Genomic DNA, 22,529 nt, shown 5'->3' with positions numbered 1-22,529 from the left:
CTTTTTTTAATACAACATAGGAAATGATTTAAAGTTGAAGTACACCTTAGAGACATGATTTCATGGTGACTGTGAAAGTAATGTACAGGCATAAGCATTCTTACATTCCTGTGTTCAAAAAAGAGGGGAGGTACTGAGGATGCCAATGAGATTTCAGGGAATGTGCTCCCCAGAACACTTCTTGGACACGCCAACATGTGCTCGATGCATGCTAACATAATTTCTTCACACGGTTCCCTCCCCCCTGCAAATTTAGAAGAATGTAAAAACATGATAATTTGACTTCATGAGAACTGTTTTGATATACAACTTTATTTGATGTATCTTTGTTTTACTCACTAAATTAATGTTGTTTATGTTTAGTGTATTCATGTGGTTTGCTCGTTCATGGTAATTTCATATTCTTACCGTTTGTAAGTGCAGATGATCAGGGTGGTTAGGAGGAGGAGCAAGTTCAGACTTCAAGACATACCACCAACGATTATCCAGGGAAGGACTGCATAAGACTTTGGGCATACATCCAACCAATCTAAAGAAATGCATAGTTGAACGCCATTAAAACAAAATCAAGCTTTCAGGGATATAATGGTTGCAAATTGTAATGCTATCAGATGCCACATTCCATTCTATAATGGGTGTCTTTTAACATTTTTATTTAGGGGATAGAGGGACTTCTCACAGTCGGTGTTGTTTTGAAATGGAATATAAATGACAGCCTGGCCAAGTTGATTCCTGTTGATGCATTTGATGTGGTGGAAGTCAGCAGCAGGCAGGGTGGAGCTAGTGGTGGTGACTGATGAGTCCCTAACAGAGTCCAAATGCCACCTGATGTGCGGCAGGGGATTCCCTCGACTGGCGCGCGCGCGCGCGCACACACACACACACACACACACACACAACACACACACACACACACACACACCACACACAACACACACACCACACACACACCACACACACACACACTACACACACACACACACACACACCACACACCACACACACACACACACACACACACACACACACACACTTTCCTTCAACCATGCACTGGGAACTATTTAGGATTTGAGGACGAACTGAGCGAAAGAAAGAAGAACATAAGATTATGTCAGTGTGGGATTGAACCATGTTGATAGATGTCTAGTCAAATCAATGCTGCAGCCTACTTACATTTTACAGTCAATGTCACAGTTGCCCTGACAGAATTGTTACCATAATCTGCCACACATGTAACATTGGTGTTGTGGTCATCTGCTGTAGGATTGAAGGGTAAAACATCTGTAGCATCAAAGGTAGTATAAAAAGTATTGCGTTGCATGGACCGTGCAACAGCCTTTTTCCACTCCCAGTGGAAACTAGGCGTTTTCGTGCACAATACATCAGCTCTACATTTCAGTGAGCCAGATTGTCCCCTCCTTCAAGATAGTAGTCCAAACATGTGGTGTGTTGGTTAATGCTGAAAACAACAGTACACATTACAATAAACACAACATTATTACCTGTGAAAGGATGTCTTATTAATGAGGCTTGTTGTCAGTCAGCTGGCAGTCGGCGTTTATACAATACATACGATTTGATAATACTTAATCAAGTCCAGCAAGAGATTTATTTTGCATCACAGCAGCTCCATTGGAAACATCTCCAAGGACAAATATCAAGCAAGATACAAGGAAACAGACATTTAGCATAACATTTCAATCACTGGAGACAATATGTGAAAGAAATACATACAAAAGTTCACTTATTGGCGTGAAATTCTGAGACTTAGATGAAAGATCAGCATCACATGTTGTCAAGAACGGAGCAGGAATCAAGCCTGACTACTACTGCTTACTTAAAAGTTACACATGTACACATTTAACCTGTTTTGTTTGATAAACAAACTGACACTTAAAATGTGTGTGTTATTAGGGGGAGTTTCATGTGATAAAGACGCTGTTACTGCATATTTAATGTATTCCTTTAAGGCATTCTCACTGTGTTGAACCATGCCTTAAATCTTGCTCCAAACTTTTGAGGGACAATTATACAGTACGTACTTCCCTTCCAGTCTGCAGCCAAACTTATGCTCTCCCTGTGCCAGGTCATTTATCTTTAAAATCAATTGTGTTGTTGTGATGTATATTGTCAACATGGATCGTAGACACTATTATTTTTGTGGATCTCCTTTGAACCAAATCATTCTATACTGTATGGGACTGTAACTGTGTTTGGGTTAAGTTAAAGGTTCATTCGTATGGGATGTGAGTGCATTTCCCATATTGCTGCTTTAATGTGTGAGGTACTTTGATTGAATTACTACAATTAACTAGCCATTATGCAATATCTGGTGTACTTTTTTTTAATATAAAAAAAATACATACTTCTTACCTTTGACACACTGGAGCTGGCAGCTCCCGGCTTTAAACAAAAGGCAGAGAATCACTGAGTCGATTCAAAGCCATCCTTGAGTTTTGCAGCAACTGAGGAACAGATGTATTATTTATTAAAGGGGGCTTTCTAAATCTAGCCCCCCCCCCCCCTGTGGTTCCTTTGGCCAGCATGGTCATATTCTGAGTAAATTAAAACTGGTATTAGTCATTCCTCTGTAGTTTAATCAAACAAAAGCAATGTGCTCTTGGCCTAGCAGGTGAAAAAGTAAAGAAGTGCTTCTAAATCTGTCACAGCTTGCGTTATTGCTGCCGGATTGGAATCCCCCTTGTAACTTCCGACCAGGATGGTCATAATCTCACCAAAAATCACGCCGGTGTTTCTTATTCCCTCAAATGTAAGCAAACAAAAGCATTTACTCTGGGCTCATCAGGTGAAATATTAAAAGGGGTTTTCTAAATCTGGCTGAGCTCCGTATTGCTGCCAGACTTTGCACCCTGTCTGTGACTTTGGCCAGAATGGTCATAATCTCACCAAAATCACACTGGTGTTAGTAATTCCACTCTTAAGGCAAGGCACGTTTATTTATATAGCACCTTTCCACACAAGGCAATTCAAGCTGCTTTACAAAAATGAAAGACATTCAGACAAAGGCATTTAAAAAAAAAAGATAATAAAAGAAACATTAAAAGAAAAAATACATGAATAAAAAGTACATGAATAAAAAGTTACAGTTTAAGATATGAATAGTTCACACAGAAGTTCCACTTTACTGATGAACACAATGGCTCAGTTTCAATTAAAAGCAGCGACAAAAGGAAAAGTCTTCAGCCTGGATTTAAAAGTAAATGTAATAGATAGTGTTTAAGCAAACAGACGATCAGGTGAAGTATTGATTAAGGCCAAATATTACATTTAATAATAAATCATTATGCCACTTAATATGTTCTATTTTACACAGGAGCTTTGCAATTTCTTAATAAACACACTATTATTTAAACTCACCGTCGGTCTGCTGTCTTCAGATGAATAAGATCCTTTCTTTTAAGCAGCTGATGATGACGACAACAGTCGAAAGTCAAATTATACAAACTCTGAAACAGCCAAAGCTATTGCATCTCTGCGCAGTTACAGTGCAGATGTAGTTATTTTTAAAGTGATCTATTAGGAAGTAGTCATTCACAGGAAACACTGCATCTTGAAGCTGTGTTTGCTCTCACACACACTCTAAATGGGAAGATGTGTCCACCAGACATGCTGGTGTGAGAAGAATGCACATGTACTTTTTTTGTTGTTGCAGAGTTTAAAACACTTTCTTCATAAACTCTCTTTGAAATATATTCAAATGAAATAATAGATGTATAATTTTAGATACAGTATCACCTGAGTGTACTTTAAAAATAGACCAATTCCTACATGTAGCTATTAAACAGAACCCCAGTGCGCCTTTAACCACCTCACATCACTCCAGAAGTTATGAAATGTCTTTACTTATCACTGAATTACAAAATAATTAGCATTAAAATGAATCTTGTTGACTTTGTTACACAACTCTTTCAAAGATGTCCCTCTCTATCCTCAATGCCCACAACAACAGTATTGAACATGTGTAGAAATAAAAAAAGTGTCACATACTTTTGTTATGTGTATACTTTACTTGAAGTGAACCTGCAGACAGATCCAAGGACCCTCTACTGGACTGTCATCAAATCTCATGAGTCACTGCCTGCTTAAAGTTCACAGCTGTTAATATCCAAAATACTAGGCAGCTGTCTCTGACGGCCTCTGCCAATTATCACTACCAGATTAGTCTACTATGTTACACGAGAAAATGCAAAGCCCTGCAAGTGAAATGGTCAGCGTTTTGTTTCCGGTACTTTTAGGAAAACATAATGAATCCAGGGGCCTATACTACGAACCTGGTTCAACCTAACCTGGATATGTTTGAGTTAGCCGGTTGGCCTAATCCAAAACATACGCGCTCTCGCTAAACTGTACTACGACGCTGGTTATCAAGTGGATCGCTCAAGCCAGCCGTGTCCTATCTAGTTAGGTGCGCGTTCACATGAAAGGGGTGGTATCTGGAGCATTCGACCAATCACAAACATGGAGAAGCGCACTGACAGCGCAGCGTCATACTTCCTGAATGAAAAGTGAACTTTAATACTAGTAAAAAAATGTTTAAAGTTAAACTTTAAACATCCATGACTTAAACACTTTATCCAGGATAAAAGCCACATAGCTGCACCTGCAAGGTGAATACAGCTGGGAAAAGAACACGTGTTTGAATGCGTACATTAACAGGTTTATGATATCACTGCCCCGTCTAAAACACGATCTGACTTAATTACATTTGTCTCGAGTGTTTCGTCAACTTAATGTGTTGCTTAAATAATACTTCTGCATACAGTATGTGACACTGTGAGTGTTGCACGGCCAGATACGGCTCAGCTGACTCAGATAAGGAGAGATATGATACATTATGAAGTGATATGCCGCAGACTGTACTTAATGTTACTCTGATCCGGTTACTTATGTTGTGGCCGATATTTAAGTAAGCTTGCTTAACGCTAATGTTATAATAGTCAGATTGCTCTGAAGATGGGAGGTGATATTCTATTAATGTTCACGATTCACACAGTCGGTGATTTCTGCCGGCCGTCTTTCCTGCGACGGCAGTTTTTCTGTATTTCCCTTTCTCCTGTGATATGACTTGATCGCTTTAAAAAACTCCGCACACTGAGCTCTGATTGGTCAGCAGGCGGTGTTTTCACTGAGTTGAGCTCTTAGCCTGCAACCTAACCAGGGGCCTATGCTACGAAGCTGGTTCAACCTAACCTGGATAGGTTTGAGTTAGCCGTTGGCCTAATCCAAAACATACGCGCTCTCGCTAAACTGTACTACGACGCTGGTTATCAAGTGGATCGCTCAAGCCAGCCGTGTCCTATCTAGTTAGGTGCGCGTTCACATGAAAGGGGTGGTATTTGGAGCATTCGACCAATCACAAACATGGAGAAGCGCACTGACAGCGCAGCGTCATACTTCCTGAATGAAAAGTGAACTTTAATACTAGTCAAAAATGAAGAAGTTAAACTTTAAAACATCCATGACTTAAACACTTTATCCAGGATCAAAGCCTCAGAGCTGCACCTGCAAGGTGAATACAGCTGGCAAAAGAAAAAGTGTTTGAATGCGTACATTAACAGGTTTATGATATCACTGCCCCGTCTAAAACACGATCTGACTTCAATTACATTTGTCTCGAGTGTTTCGTCAACTTATGTGTTGCTTAAAATAATACTTCTGCATACAGTATATGACACAGTGAGTGTTGCACGGCCAGATACGGCTCAGCTGACTCAGATAAGGAGAGATATGATACATTATGAAGTGATATGCCGCGGACTGTACTTAATGTACTCTGATCCGGTTACTTATGTTGTGGCCGATATTTAAGTAAGCTTTCTTAACGCTAATGTTATAATAGTCAGATTGCTCTGAAGATGGAGGTGATATTCTATTCATGTTCACGTTCACACAGTCGGTGATTTCTGCCGGCCGTCTTTCCTGCGACGGCAGTTTTTTCTGTATTTCCTTTCTCCTGTAATATGACTTGATCGCTTTAAACTCCGCACACTGAGCTCTGATTGGTCAGCAGGCGGTGCTTTCACTGAGTTGAGCTCTTAGCCTGCAACCTAACCTGGTCCCGACCAGGTTAGCTGCTTAGCATATATTACCATGGAGATCTAGCCTGCTAAAAAGAGAACCAGCTTCGGATGACCGGAAAGCCGGAGTTTTCCCTGAATTTAGCCGGCTAAGCGAAAATCCTGCTTCGCAGTATACCCCCCTGGTCCCGACCAGGTTAGCTGCTTAGCATATATTACCATGGAGATCTAGCCTGCTAAAAAGAGAACCAGCTTCGGATGACCGGAAAGCCGGAGTTTTCCCTGAATTTAGCCGGCTAAGCGAAAATCCTGCTTCGCAGTATACCCCCCTGGTGAGTTGGCGTATGATTACTGAATGGAAACCTATCAGGTGGCAGATAAGGGTCTGTCACATGGGAAATGTTGCAAAAAACTGTATCTGCAGGCAATCATGTATTCATATATGAACCTTTTAATAAATATGAATATTAATTGTTATATTAACCATGCTTATTTATTTATTGTTGACCCATTTCCACCTGCTGGAAAGACAAAGGCATATTTCAAGGGAAAAAACACGCTCACAAATCAATCAAACACTTTCTGGTGAGGAAGGTGAGAAATATTTTAGAAGAAATCAGTACCCACTATTTCTATCGTGTGGATGGGCGCACGATTACCTGCAGACAACTATAATAATAATAATAATAACTTTATTTATATAGCACCTTTCATACCGGGGATTTCAGTTCAAAGTGCTTTACATCAGTAAAAAATAAGACATAAAATCAGTGTAAAACAAGCAGCAAGAGCAAAGCATAAAGTGGGATAAAATAATTAAAAATAAAAACATGGGGAATAAAACATAGAGAAATAGTGCAATGTCAATCACAGAGAATAGTGCAGTATAATAGTGTAAAATGCTTTGGTAAATAGATAGGTTTTAAGCTGCCTTTTAAAAATGCCTAATGTATTGGCTTCCCTAATATTGTGGGGTAACGTGTTCCATAGTTTTGGGGCGTAGTTTACAAAGGCTGCATCACCGATCTTCTTATGACTCTTTCTGGTGACCTCTAATAGACCTGCATCTGATGATCGCAGTGTTCTGGCGGGTGTGTAGTTTATTAGAGAGTCAGCCATGTAGCTGGGTCCTTGTCCATTTAGAGCTTTGTATGTGAGGAGAAGCACCTTAAAATCAATTCTAAAAGTTACAGGAAGCCAGTGAGTAGCTAAGACAGGACTAACGTGTTCCCTCCTTTTGGTATTCGTTAGTAGTCTAGCTGCAGAGTTTTGAATGAGCTGGAGTCTTCCAATAGCTTTCTTGGGGAGACCAGTGAATAATGCAGTGTCTAGTCGGCTAGATATAAAAGCATGAATTAGCTTCTCTGCATCATTTTGATTTATGAATGGTCTTACCTTCGCTATGTTTCTGAGATGAAAGAAAGCTATGTTGGTCACTTTGTTTAAATGGGCGTTGAAGTTCAGATCTGAGTCCAGGATGACACCGAGACTTGTCACCTCCGGTTTAATCCAAGTGGTTAAACTTCCTAGATTATTTGTTACCATCTCTCTTTTTGATTTGGGGCCGACAAGTAGGACTTCAGTTTTGTCCTCATTCAATTTAAGAAAATGATCGTTCATCCATTTGTTTATTGCTGTCAGGCAGTTGGTAATGGAGTTTATGGCTGTCGCATCATTTGGTTCAGCGGATATGTACAATTGTGTATCATCCGCATAGCTGTGGAAATCTATACCATACTCTCTAATGATGTCGCCGAGCGGTAACATATAGAAAGAAAAGAGTAATGGACAACTGCGGAAAGGGAATCCATTTCTCAGTGACACCTAATCACTCAGACGTCACGTGTCTTGTGTTGCAGGCGCCGTGTTGTGAGTGGAGTCACGGTGGGTGCATCCCGGGCGTGAAACGCTCAAATAGCTTCTGTTAGATCATCTCCCACTTTATGAGCTTGAAATCTTATTACAGTGTATGACCCCCCCCCTATTCTTGTGATATTTTTGAGGTCAGCATGATCTCACTTCGCTTGAATGTATTACTGTCTCCCTATTTTAGAGAAAATGATACAATCATGTGATGTATTAAATGTGGTCTTTATGACACCGCTATCCCACACACACACACACACACACACACACACACACACACACACACACACACACACACACACACACACACCACACACACACACACACACACACACACACACACACACACACACACACACACACACACACACACACACACACACACACACACACACACACACACACACACACACACACACACACACACACACACACACACACACACACACACCAATCCCCTCTCTCCCTCTCAGCTCTGTATCCCTAAGGTCCCTATTAGCTGTCGAAATGTATACAAATCCTGGTATGGAAAACAGAGTAAGTGTTTGGCCCTTGAGGGGGTCAGCTGAGAAGTCACAAAGTACAGATGGGGGAGTTAGAAACGGGGCATATTTGGAATCAGGCTCTCAAGGTTGAACTTCACGGATAGAGATCGCATATGCTGAAAATCTGGGTTTACACAGAACAAAGAGCGAGAGGACAATCATTTAACACCTCTGTGATTATGAGGCTTCAGCATGTTGCAAAAACATTGTGAGTATCAACTGGAACACACTGATAATAAAGAATGAATCACTTGCAAAGAGTTCCTGCGTATCTTCTTTATCAGGGACTTCACTGCAGGTGACGATTACATACAGTAGTGTCAAACAAACATATTTAAGAAACTAAACACTGTGTCATTTGTTAGATATCTGAATTTGTGCTGAACACTTTTTTTAGTCATTCCTGATTAACTCTGAATCAGCTGCTGTTTGTGGTAAAGTGATGCAATGTAGTCATATTGAACAATTAAAAATGTTTTTGCCTTAACATAATTTTAAAAGAAAATGTGCACAAACATGTATCACCTTACTCTGCAGTTTACATCAGCTCTTTGGAGCCATTTTGGTTTTCCGGAAACTTAACTTAACGGACTTAACGGAAACCAAGCCTGCTACTGGTTTGTTGTAATTCTGTTGAGGACAAAGTTATGCCAATAGGGCGTCAGATAAGGAAGCCAGTAACCAAAAACATTTGTCATTACATTTTAAGCACTATTTGGCCATTCAGTACACAGATTATTGTGTTTTATAACATAGCCATGCTGTTAAAAATTGCAGAGCATCTGGCGACTACAGACCCGGGTGTATTTTAGAGAGGTTGGTGACTGACGAGGCTAGGTAAATATTGGAATTAAGTTGATTAGGTTGCCAGAAAAAGCACCCAAAATGCTAATATTGATCCATTTGCGGTCCTTTTAGCCTAAAAAAGCCGTGTGTGATAACCTTCGTGCGATGGTCAGATTATGGAGTTTTCCCCTAAAGACCCAAACAAAAAGATAAATATCACAATCATTAAATGAATGAGAAATTAACGTTAAAGTAACACAAATGTAGATATCTAATCAAATGTTACAGTTTCATTCACAGCATTTAAAAGTCTGTTCTCATGTAACTTAACGGCCATTCAGTTCAGAGTTATGTTAGGTCTAGTGATGCCTTCATTATCATTTAGTTCCCAGTCTACTCCTGCTTGTTCCTTGTTAAGTGCTCAGAATGCTGTGTTCTATAATGTCAAATGTAACTGATAACTGCCTCGTACAAGCCTTCCTACTGGCATCACTCAGCAGGCTTTGCTTGTGATGTAATGACCTCAGCAGCATGATAATAAACACTGACCCTGCCATGAAAAGAGGATGTCAAAAACACGATCTGTACTTGTGACATCCCCACAACCCCATCTTTTATTTACACAACTCAAATTAAAAGCCTCATTGTTTGGTTTCTTTTGGAAAACAGGAATCTTTTTGTTTTCTGTCAACTTGTTTTGTTATTTTGCCATAATAAGATGATTCATCAAGGAGACAGTGCTCAGGAGGGTGGTGAGAGAGTGCTGCTTGGACATTGTTTTCCAGCTGTCTGCAGGGCTAACACAGACAATGCCTCACTCAATGGGACCAGGAAAGAGGTTGACAGGCCACTGTGTTTAAAGGGCACTTGGAATTCAGCGGCTTATGAAGCTTCGTTGCGGCAATGGGGGGCGGAAGCCTCTTTTTTTGGGGGGGGGGGGGGGGGGCTTAATCTGCAGTGCAAGCCAACACAAGTCTCAGGTGGCCGAGCTCCTTGATCACTGCACCATGAGAACCACCTGAACGGTCAGAGGAGGGGGAGGCTGGGAGCAGAGATAGAGGAGAGGTGTGGCCAGTATGGGAACTCCTTTAGTGACACAGTAACCTGCTATCTACACCTCGCTGACGTCTCCATTTATCACATGATTCAAAGTCATCACACCGTGCTGGTTAGTCCACAAGAAGAACAGTTCATCATGTGTTTATGTTTGTTGCATTTGATTGAGTATTTCCCTAAACTCTGTGCATTGTCTTGAAGGAATTGTTGACACTACATAACCACAACAATATGCGCCGATGTATTGCAGCTTTCGGTTACCCTCCTGTGATAAATTGTCTCTGTAGTCATGTTACAATCTTTGCACAGGAGACCACTTACACATGCAGAAATGTGTCGAAGAAAGCCGAGGTTGCAACAGAGCAGAGTGAAGGCCATGGTGTGTATCAGGAGTTATATATCGCAGTTACGACTAGGGAGTTGAAACCCATTGAACCATGAGAAAGAGAGTGGCTTTGGAGCCGTTTGAGCTCTCAGGCCATGCGCTATGCTCAAGTTTGGGGTAAAAGTGGGAGTCGAACCCTAGATGATAAATCACCTGATAGGTCAGTAGTAGAGCTTCCACTGCTGCCTTTAATTAGAGTACAGTAGGACTAACTGAGCGGCGCTTTGTACAGTGATAGCTCCAAACATGGAATATCTGTTATTGATCTAATGTTATATGATTTATGTTACTGTAATGAGATTGTGTTTTTAGTTCAGCTTATTTCATAGGGATCAGCCACCTTTGTAAGGTTAAGTTTTAATGTATCTCCCTAAATCCAAAGGACAAAGTAAGATAATCAAATGTGGAGAGACACTACTATAGCATCAATCAGTTAAAGGTGTATGACTGAACAGGTACAACAATATCCAACAACAAATGCAAGCTACATAGTGCATTGGTTAGGAAAAGTATATACATTTTATGCGATGTTATCTGGTCAGCATCATTAGCCCTTAAAAGCAATGGAATAAAAATGTCCTACACTTAACACGTCTCATATTGATGTGTAGTGGTTCACTATTTGCTTACTCCCATAAGGAGGAAAGCCCTTGAACAGATCTAAAATGGTAAAATGGACACCAAGGTGTTAACTGTACTTGTACTTAAATCTAGAATAATTGAAAATGAGGTCAACTATTAATTCAACCTATAAAATAAGAAGTTAGGATACGAGGGATAAGGGATGATACTCAATTCCAAGATAGCTTTTAAAATGGTGTTGTCCTTTTAAGGTAATTGCTCAGATGATATACTGTTTCATGCTGGGAAAGGGCCATGTCCTCAATAATTAGTGCTCTTTTCACCAAACCCTTCCTCCCCTTTCCCTGACCCCACAGGGTCAACTGTGGCCAAGGGCCATGCAATTATGAGGGCCAGCCAGAATACATCATTGCAGATTTAAGTCAATGGGATAGGAATGTGACACCGTTGACCACCAAGTACAAAGCTGACGTATTTCAATTTTTCTGCAGTTTCAATACATTGGCTCAAGTCTTACTTATCGAACAGAAAACAGTGTGTTTTGGTAAACGGTGCCGAATCGCCCTACCTTGTCAACCCTGTTGGGGTTCCACAAGGTTCCATTCTTGGACCGTTACTTTTTTCACTGTACATTAATGACTTGCCTAATGTATGTCCTGAGTTGAATGTGCAAATGTATGCTGATGCGGTCATCTTTATACACGGGAAAAAGACTGAAATAATCTCATCTTGTCTCTCAAATGCGTTGGACAAGGTTCAACACTGGCTGAACAACATTTGCTTACAGTTAAACGGAAAAAAAAACAGTATGCATGATGTTCAGTAAACGATCAGTCAAAATCGAAGGATCCAAAGTATTTTTAAACGGAGCAGAAATAGAACTAGTCTCCCACTTCAAGTATCTTGGAGTCATACTTGACTCAAACTTGAATTTTAAGAAACATATCAAGAAAGTATCCAATACTTAAATTCAACTTGCAAAATGTTAAACAAATCAGACCCTTCTTAACAGTCAATGCTGCAAAGTCATACCTCCACTGTATGATTATATCCATATTGAATACTGTTTGACAAACTGGTCGTTTGCTTGTGCCACAAACCTGAAACCAATAGAACAGCTGTACAAGAGAGCTATCAAGGTGTTTGACAGAAAGCCAAATTCATACCACCACTGTACCATCCTTGAAAAACACAATTTATTGAGTTTTGACAGTTTTAAGTCTTTTAAAAGTATGTGCTTTTTTTTATAAATGTTTACATGGACTGCCCCCCCCCCCCCCCTCTCTTAGGGGAATTCATCCACAAAAAACACACTGGATGCTGCACAAGGACAGAAACCAGAGGAGACTGTGAAGTCCACCGTAGAAGGACCACTTTTGGACAAAATGTCCTTGCTACAGTATCTCCTCTTGCACTTTATGTATCTCTTTTATCTTCTCCTGCACTTTATATGTCGTTGCTGCTATATTGTACTGCCATGTCATTAATACTTGTGTATGCTGCTCTTGCCCTTTTTGCATATCATGTATTTATTTTTGCTATCTTTATAAATGTCATGTTCTTATATGTTGTATGTGAGGGACTGCAGATGGAAATTAGCTCAAAGCTAAAAATCCGGCATATTTACACTTGAAGCATTATTTGTCTTAAGTGTTCATTAATGTGTATTATCCCTGTTCAAATAAACGATTAGATTAAATGAAACATGAACGTGTAAAAAACAACCAGCTCTGATCAGCACTTTGTTATTAAGACATTGTAATTTGATCTGTGAAGCAATAGCCTCAATATGTGCACAATGGGCTACTGAGGGCATAACTGCCTGCTGGATTTTGTTAGAAACAAAAACAATGGAAGTGGCACTGACCTAAAGTGACTGATACATAGTGATCTTCTATATCATTAATCCACTAGACACACTTCTCATTTAAGGATTCCTCAATATATAAAAGCCTAGAGCAGAAACTGACTCATGCTGGAGACCTGACTGAGTACATCTGGTAGAAATTGGGGATGTTTCATCCATTAACTTTGGCATCTGTGGAGAATTAATGAGTATGCGAGTAGCTGCAGTAACCCTAAATAAGCTCAGTGCAGTCATATGGCTAACTTTATAATGTGCCGTAGGGGATTAAACCTAGTTAGTGGATGGCTGAGTGAAATTAAGTTAAAGTGATAGCTAGAGGCCTTCGCACTTGTGTGCCATGCCATGCCATGCAGTGTTGGATCCAATAGGTGACCTCCTGCAGTGGTTCTTACAGTCTGAGAAAGCTTCACATCTGGGGCTCATCATTATTTATAACCAAAAAAGTTTACTTTAAGCTTTTCAGAGTCCTTTTGCCTTTACAGCATTTTTCTCAAATATTACATTATATTTATGTGTATTTTATATATTATTACTGTTGTTGTACTAGAAAGATGTTAAGGATATGTATTTGTTTCCTTTTTTACACAACATTATCACTTCTTAGTTTCTCATAAGCTAAGCATGACATTTTGTCACAACCTATTATGACTGTATGTGTGTTAACATTTCTTTTGCACACTCACTTTGCTTTTGATGATGAAAGAACCGTGACAATGGCTTTCCGAAATGAAAAGCCTCACAGGAGGCTCCGAGACTGAATGAATAACACATCAGGGAGGCATCAGAGGAGTTACAGTGGAGAGATTTTGTTTAAAATCAAAAATGATTTCATCTTAGAAGCCTTGAAATGAAGATGCAGCTTTAAAACTGAGCTATAGGGAAATGGAATGTGCAAATCTTGTTGTTTTATTAGCCAGTTTAAGTTGTTTCCAGATGTCTTTCAGTGTGAGTGCACTTAATAAGGTTAGGTTTATAAAAGTAAATGTTTACACATTGTGTGAGAAAAAGAGAGATGGGTGGATTGTGATTTGATCTGATGTGGTTGTGTGATAAGGAACTGCCGAGCTGTATTGACATCTCTAATTATAATCAACCCATGTGATTACATTCACAACATATTCAAACAAACAAAACTTAAATCGGTTTTAGTGTTCGTCTCATATGGTACTAGTGAACTCCAGCATATTTGCAATAATACCAGGACCATAGCTGATATTCAGCAAATAGGCAATCAAATGGTTGTGGCAAATCACCGCTTGGTCTATCACTGACCACACTGTGATTTTAAAGAGACGGAGAGGGAGAGAGGCTGAGGGGGAGAGATAGAGAGACTTTTAAAAAGTAATAGCCATGACTTGGAGACTAGATGTTTTGTGTCAAAGAAAGAGCCTACAGGATTCAAAAGTGTTTCCGGTGAGACCACCGCGTCTAATTACTCACAATGCTGTGACATCAGTCTTCAAAGGACATGAAAAACAAGACTCTTTTCACACGTCCATCAACTTTGTATAAGACTTTACGTGCCTAAATGATTAACGAGAAGCTGACCACATCATGGCCAAGGAAGCCCGACTTCCTCCAATAGATGACGTGAAGAATGGCTCATAATGTCCTCTGTGCTAATTATTTTGTGCTTTGATTCCTAATATTTTCCCTCAAGTTTTAATAACATACTAATGTGGATACATCCACATTAGACATACAATATATTAAATGTACAACACAGTCAACATGGGCCTAAAGATTAGGATGGATTTACTCATAGAGTTAAATAGACTCTGACCAATGTGCATTATATAAACACTATCACCATCTCAAACTTGCACTGTTGATATTGCTATTCCAAATTGTGCATTGATACATTTACTCCTGTCCTATAAATATTGGTGTAACCCCTGACGATGAAGTTGTAAGAGGCTGCTACACACTGAGTTCCCAGTTGATTGGGTTTGTTTGCCGCATGCAGACACTAACCATCAAGTAGATGCTTCCTTTATTAACTTTATTTGCATTAAGTGTTGATTACACTGCTCTTAATTCATTTTACATAAACTTAACCAACAATAACACAGGGACTCACTCAACCCATACTCTCAACTGAAAGGTGTTTTGTGTATTGATACTGTATATTTGCCACCAATAGATTGACACAGTTTGTTTCTAATGTTTTTGTACTGCAAAATGATCCCCTTGAATCAATTCTTCACTGGCAGTATGTAGATATAAAGGGCTTATACTAAGATAACAAAACACAACAGCTCTCTTAGTTTCAGGTACTTATACACTAATGACAAAGTTACAAACATTATATTCCAATTCAGCCCATAAATCCCCCTAAATCCTACACTTTGGATTCATTACATAAACAAACACTAAGGAATAAGGAATTCTTAAATGTGTTTTTAAACACCAAGCATAAAAGAAGTAAAAAATAAAATCAGAAGTGAATTATATTATTATATTTTATATTAATGTGCTACTTCTACTCCAGCCCAAACTGATATTGATAAGTGGCAAACACATTGGTTGAGTGATAAAATGTATTATGTATAACAAATAAGAGCTCAATATGTACTGCCAACAGACACATAGCATAAGCCTTATAAATATTATTCATTATTATCACACGAGATTTTGAAATTAAATATGTTATTGCAAATCTACAAGTGTCGTTGTACTGCCATTCACATTTTGTATCTGCAATAATAGATATGGAGGACAGACCCAAAAACCCAGAATTCGGGATGGTTGTGTTGTGGATTATTTTCTTCATTGTGGTATATTTTATTTACACTTTTTTTGTAACACTGCAGCCCTGAAGCCTGCCCCATGTGTGGTGTCCGAGGCGCGCTCCCCATTGGCTCTTTAGCAAAGGGGGCGTCGCTTCGCTGCTGGTGAGTGCTTAGGGTGCACGGGGTGTTCTAGGGATGGCTAAGGGAAAGCGTACTTGGCACTGATCCCTCCTTTCAGTAAAGACTGCAGTTTACATTAGGCAGCACTTTTTGTTTTAATCAGGGGGATGAATGTGTCATAAATAGTTCGCTTTTATAGAGGGTAGTGGATGCATGTTTAGCAATGCGATGAGGCCAGTGCACTTTGCAAGACTTGCGCTGCAGAGAGCCTCCGCGGATCCCACGACCTGTTGCTGACAAGCCGGGGGAAAGGAGAGGGGGAGCCGCTCGGAAGAGACAGAGGTTACTGCCTTGGAGACGACAGCCTGGGTTTCTTCGCGGAGGAAATCATGCAGTTTGCTATCTGGCTGGTTGGACTTATGTGTCATCTGTCAGCGCTTGTCCGAGAAACTTTGCAACACCGCTTGCACCCGAAACAAGGTAGTGTTTTGATTTGATTTAGGAGTACCGTGAAGTTAAAGGTGTTCAAAGCAGTGGGAATGATGCCTTGAGAAATGTACAGTTGTCAAGCTGCAGCTGCATGTTTTACTCTGATACACACTGCTGTTAATCCCATTATTTTCTCTCTTTACTTGTTGCAGAAAGCTTCATCAAACAGCTGTCATCGTATGAAATCATCACCCCGCTCCGCGTCAATGACTTTGGAGAATCATTCCCCCACAAATTGCACTACAGAAGGAGACGGAGAAGTTTAAATGATGACCTGTCGGGTTTACGGGTTCACTACAGGATTGATGCATTTGGGGAACGCTTTCATCTCAATCTGACCGCCGACTCCGGCTTCATTGCCCCCTCGTACACAGTGACACACTTGGGAGTGGAACAGAGCAACGGCACGGACATCCCCTTCAATGACCCGAGCGAAATGCGCCACTGCTTTTTCCGCGGACATGTCAACGCCAAGAGCGAGTTCCCTGCAGTCTTCAGCATGTGCACTGGCCTTGTGAGTGTTCACTTTAAAGTACCTTTTTTTGAGACGCTTTAATCAAGCGATGCTGACAGGGCCTTCACCCATGCATATCCCCCATAACCCGCAGTTAAGTGAAGTGTGTAGGAGTGTAACAAGAGCAAGTGTTACTGGACTTATGTCCTCCTTAGGAGGAGGAGGAGGAGGAGGAGGAGGAGGAGGAGGAGGAGGATCTGCATCTCGGTGCCTGTGAGGAGATGCTCCCTTAGTTCACAGTGCATGCTAGTTCACAGTGGGCATCAGGGTGGTGTTGTGGTTAGAGAATGAAGTTGATGTGACAACAAGACTTCTCCCTGCTGAAGTGCTCTTGAGCATAACACACTAAGAATCCCTGATGAGCTCATGCTGAGATTGCTGCACTTTGGCTGACCCTACCTTGAGTAGTAAAAAAAAGTAAAAAAGGTTAATTTCACCTTACAAAGATCAAAAAAGTATCAGTAGATTTGTATACAGGGATGAAATGGAACCAAACATGCAGCTGTTTTGGTTCCATTTCAAACTGCTTGAAGCTGCTTGAAGTTTTAACAAAAATAATAGCAAACGCAGCGGATATGGCCAAACCAGTGGTCAATTAGTCGATTATCAGTTGATTGATCAGGTGATCAAGTAAACATGTTATTGCTAATTTATCAATCTCAAATGCCAAACATTGGTTTATTTCTAGATTCTTAAACGTGACAACTTTTTTCCTTTTGTATTTTCAATAGTTGTACGTTTTTACACAGTTTCTTTCTTTATTTTACATATATATCGTTTTAAAAAAAAAAAAAAACAGGTCAGAGCTAATGAAAGTAGCAATCAGTGACAGCCCCAAACCACACTTCCAGTCTAAAACAGCTGTTTGCGTGTGGATTGCCCTTTATCATCTTTTAGATCTTACGGGGCTGTAATAGAGTTATTGGGTAATAATGAGTTTACTGCCCCATTTGAGGATCCTGTTACCCAAGTCATTTAGTTTGCTGACTCCTGTGTGAGAGCACAAGTGATGAAGTGGGTGACTTAATGGGTCACATAAGGTTACTGGTCCAGGGGCAGGGGGTTGACCTCATTCGGGCCAGCCGGATTCTGGCTTAGACTCTGCGGGGGGGTGGGGGGGTTTGGCTGGCCGCAGAAACACAGACGGCAGGAACATAACCTTGGAGTCCCCCTCCCCGTCACACCCCCTATCAGTGACATCATCCTTATTTTAGACGGGTTAACTTTGTACAGTACCAGGATAGCATGTTGATCTAGTACATTCGCAATGCATTCAGCAATTGTACTGTATTGTTGGAACCTGGCATGATAAAACAAATGTCACGCATGAAGTCTTAGTGGGGGGGGTATTTCCTATTCAGTGTGACTCTGGAGAAGAGATACCACCACATCTTTCAGTTTGTATAGCCATTTAAGACATGAGGTATGCTGGGATTATCAGGGCAATAAGCCTTTAATTGCCCCTCTGCCCAACTTTGATGTATGACTCGCTTATCCAAACATGTTTGCATCCTTTTTCAAGCAATCTTTGTTGCTTATCCGCATCATCACTCATTGAGAATGACAGGACAATGGAGACAGCAGAGGCTATTGGGTCATAAATGTCTCCGTATGTGATCACTGGGGCTTAATGGCCAGGCCCATTTTGTTGGGATGATGTCATTAAGGAATAATTAAGCCCTAAAACAAAGGGGTCATTCTAGAAGAAGCAGGTTCCCCTTTCGTCCAGAGCTGCTCAAAGCCATCCCCAGGGGGGCATCGAGGGGGTGGGGTTGAGGAGCTTGTTTGCCTTTTCAAAGTGAGCTGTAGACGGGCAGAAAAGGGGAGCAATGCTGTGAAGAGTAGACAACTGCCAATGGAGGTTGTAAGGAACTTAAGGCTTGCTCACACCGTGGGAAATCTCCCTGAAGGAGCTCGCTCTCCCAGTCCACTCACATAATAGAAGTGTGTGTTGAGTCAGACTGTCCTGAGAAATGAGGCTCTTCATTTCCAATCGGGCACCAAGCGTTGCACCTCTGTGTAAAGATCAGGCTCATGACACCTTTATGTCCGGCTTTAGGTTAGAGATGGACTGCAACCGTACGTCACTTTGCGATGACTCGGCACCGACAGTTTTTTAAGTGCCTTTGTAGGGTCTGTTTAAACAGATGTGTGCCAACAGTCATTCCACCCATGTCATGACGGTGACCTCGCTTCAAACAGGAGTCCCTCAGTTGTAAGGTCCAGTTCAGCACCCGCTACTGAACAGCAACCATTGTGTCTGTCCAAAGTTTTGCCAGATTTGCTGCTGAGCTAATGCTGGGAAACCCTGAAACTCTGCCCCCTTCATTGACTAAACAGAGCATTTGTCTGTTCAGCCTTCTGTTAACACCACATGAGAACTTTAGAAAGGCTTAACCGTAACCATCTAATTAAAGTTAACTCGCCGTGGATAGTGATTTAGAAGATACTGGTAAACATCTACCAGTTGTTACACTGTATAAATCATTAATTATATTTAGATCATTATAACTGGGAGTTGGAGTAAGGTTGTAACATTCTCATATTGAAGTATTCCAGAAACTTTGTGCAAAGGTAAATCAGTACATATCGCTTTTCACATTTGAAAAGTGTAACTTCATTGTGAAAATACTTTGAGTAATTCCCTGAGTTGTATACACTTATACTGGCTTGTCAAGAAATGCTAATATTGTCGCAAAGCCTTCAAGGTGGTGTACAATGAGGGGAAAATGAGTTTCTGAGGGCTTTCTTCCAGTGGTTGCTTATATCCCGTGACCTGTTTCTACAAGTTCGTTACCCTGCACTGTACACATGTGCACGATAGACCTGTAGCACTCTCGAGGAACTATGTTTCATATGTGCAAGCCAAGTAATCCGTCACTCCTTGAAAGGCGGAGAGGAATAGTACACATACAGTTTGTACTTGTTTCCATATCCGATTTGTATGTTTTCCATTGTCAAGCGTCCATCACGCGTGGGGATGGTTATGGAAAAACAACAACAAAGATAACATTCCAGTGTCCAATATCCTGTTTAAGTGTGCGCATGAAATTACCATACAAACACCATTGTGCCTCATGGTCGAGTGAGCTAAGAAGCTTTGTGAGGGACTGAGCTGCCAAATCAATATTAGCATTCCTCTGTCAGCAGCTCTGTCCATGTACTGTATGATGATGTCCCAGTGTCAGGTTGTGAAGGGAAATGCATGTTCATAGTCAGAACAAGCACTCTTAAAAGCCTTTGCAATTTTTGTTTTTTAAATGGTTCACTGTTGCATGATGATTTATGACTTTATTAATGTATAAAGGGCTTAAAATGTCTTCCAATTGCTTTTTATTGTCATGGTTACAACTTCAACAATGACTAATAGCAAGATGTTGTCGATAATCCCTGACCTTTTGTGAGTCAGCATGTTCTTTCCATACAGTATGCACCTGTCAAAAAAACTGAGCTTGCTCAAAAGCATGGAAATAATGTGCACAGTGGTGCCCAAGGGCAGCACAGGATTACTGCAATTACACCGCAGCCTCTTTGAATGCAACTCTGCCTTAATCTGTATATCCTTCCCACATATGTACGCAAACATTCAGCTCCTTTCTGATACCAATGAAATCAATAACATCTCTTTCTTCTGCTCTAGGTTGGAACATTTACGACACAATACGGTGAATACTTCATGGAACCTCTTTTAAACGCTGAGGGGGAGGAATATGACGAAGAGCACAACAAACCTCATCTTGTTTATCGACAGGAGAGGAAGAACATCTCGCATACGCACAACAACACAGAGCCCTGTGCTGCCTCAGGTAATAGACTACAGACTGCCTAAACACACTGCCTGTAACCACTGTCTGTCTGACTGTAACCCACTAACACGTACCTTCTGATGACCTTTTTAAACCATAGCAATAAACACTATCCCATAAAGGAAATTATACGCAGTCACGATCTTTGCCTTGCAAGATACCCAAAAGATTTCAGCCATGATTAAGGAGGTGTTGCTGAAAGCTCCTCAACTTAATTAAGCAAATACCCGCCCTAACACTGCCTGGTGTTTTCACTCATGTTGTGCAGGAGAATTCAATCCAAGTTCTGTGGCAAGAGCTCAGAGGGAAGGAATAATTACTTTTCAGGTTAGCAGTGGTGATGAAAAGAACTGGAGAGGTTTTCCGCATGGGAGGCTGCTTCAAAGTTCTCCCAATTTCATTTGAATTTTTATGGTAGAGGCCTTTGGATGGTGGAGAGGCCCTCGAGAGAAAGCGGGGTGACCGAGTGGAGTTTACCACGATGGAGGGCCTTAGATTCGTTCTCGCAAGGAGCTCCGTGGGCGGCCTTTGTTGTGAAATGCAATAAATCTTTTTATGGGCAGACCGCTTGATATGCTTGTTGTCTAAACCCAGCTATTGTCGCCTGGTGGTGGCCTTTGTGTGGCGGCGCTTTAAAGAACTTGGACTGACCTGATGGGGCAGGTCAATACCTCCTTAATATGCTTTGCCCTTTGACTCTCTCAGTCTGTGTGTGGTAAACAGAGAAATCTCGAGGGTCTCTCAGCCCCCACTCTGAGGCACTTTTAAATATACTCTCCCTCAAGAACTGTGAGTGGAGGCTCAGTGAATGAACCTGACTTTTGGTTGAATTCAAAGCAAGTTTTCATTTTATATCTACTTAGTCCCACATTTAGAAAAATCCTGAATTGTTAAAGCATTACCTCAACTATTAACAGAATAACCTATAAGACAAATATAATTCGGTGTACAGCAGGACATAGTAGAGAGAAAGGTGCCTAAATGGAGGAGACACCTGTAGGTCTTCATCAAAGGGCTGCAGGTAAACAGCAGGATTAAAAGAACCAGTGGGCCAGAGATAGTACTGTGAGGTGTCCCAGGCAGCGGCTCCACAGCTTTATCTGATAGGCCCCTCTCCAGATGCTGTGATAAATGTGCTCTTTGAAGGCCATACCAAGCCAAGACTAACAGGCCTGTCCTGTCTTTTTATGGGAAGGAGTACAGCCCAAGCTGCTACTAGCTGGTTAGATATAAACACTGGCTTGGCACGTGTTCTTCTGCTTGCAAAACACTCATAGTGGCTCCTCCTGTTTTGGATTTGGACATTTGCCTCTTGGCTTTGGATAACAAAGTGACAAAATCTCCATGTATCACACATAACGCTCTGTGTCCTATGTGTCTCTCTGAAGCTCTTCATTTTCCTTGCCTCCACTCTACACCATGTCTGTACACTTTGTCTGTGTTTCTTTGCCTTACGTTCCTCATCAGACTAAATCAGTCTCTAAGTATTGGGTGCCTAACCACAGTCTAATTGTTGATAGAGAAAAAAGTGTTTAGAAAACCAGAAGCGGCAATGGAAAGCATCCTTAAGCAGCCGCATTTTTTGAATGTACCTTTCTGTATGTTACAGCAAGTCATTTTGTATTATTATTGGATGGTAGCGAAAAACTAAAAGCTGATGTAGGTATATAGTAGATTACGGAGTGGACAACAAAGCCAATGCTCTGTTTATATATTCATACAATATTGCCAAGCATCAATGTA

At 40.8% G+C, this 22,529-nt stretch overlaps 1 protein-coding gene across 1 annotated transcript in view; it reads left to right on the top strand.

Moving 5' to 3' along the window:
• Positions 1-16,047: 16,047 nt before the first annotated feature.
• LOC117447948 (A disintegrin and metalloproteinase with thrombospondin motifs 20) overlaps positions 16,048-22,529 on the top strand; it is a 78,894-nt gene continuing 72,412 nt past the window's right edge. The window contains exons 1-3 of the mRNA XM_034084973.1: positions 16,048-16,457; positions 16,619-16,980; positions 20,621-20,786. Coding sequence (XP_033940864.1) covers positions 16,367-16,457; positions 16,619-16,980; positions 20,621-20,786 — 619 coding nt within the window. The 5' untranslated portion in view covers positions 16,048-16,366. The remainder of the gene's footprint in view (positions 16,458-16,618; positions 16,981-20,620; positions 20,787-22,529) is intronic.

This window comes from Pseudochaenichthys georgianus, chromosome 6, assembly GCF_902827115.2.
Source record: "Pseudochaenichthys georgianus chromosome 6, fPseGeo1.2, whole genome shotgun sequence".
Lineage (NCBI taxonomy): Eukaryota > Metazoa > Chordata > Actinopteri > Perciformes > Channichthyidae > Pseudochaenichthys > Pseudochaenichthys georgianus.
The sequence above is the reverse complement of the archived record's forward strand: the minus strand, read 5'-3'. Positions and strand labels throughout refer to the sequence as shown.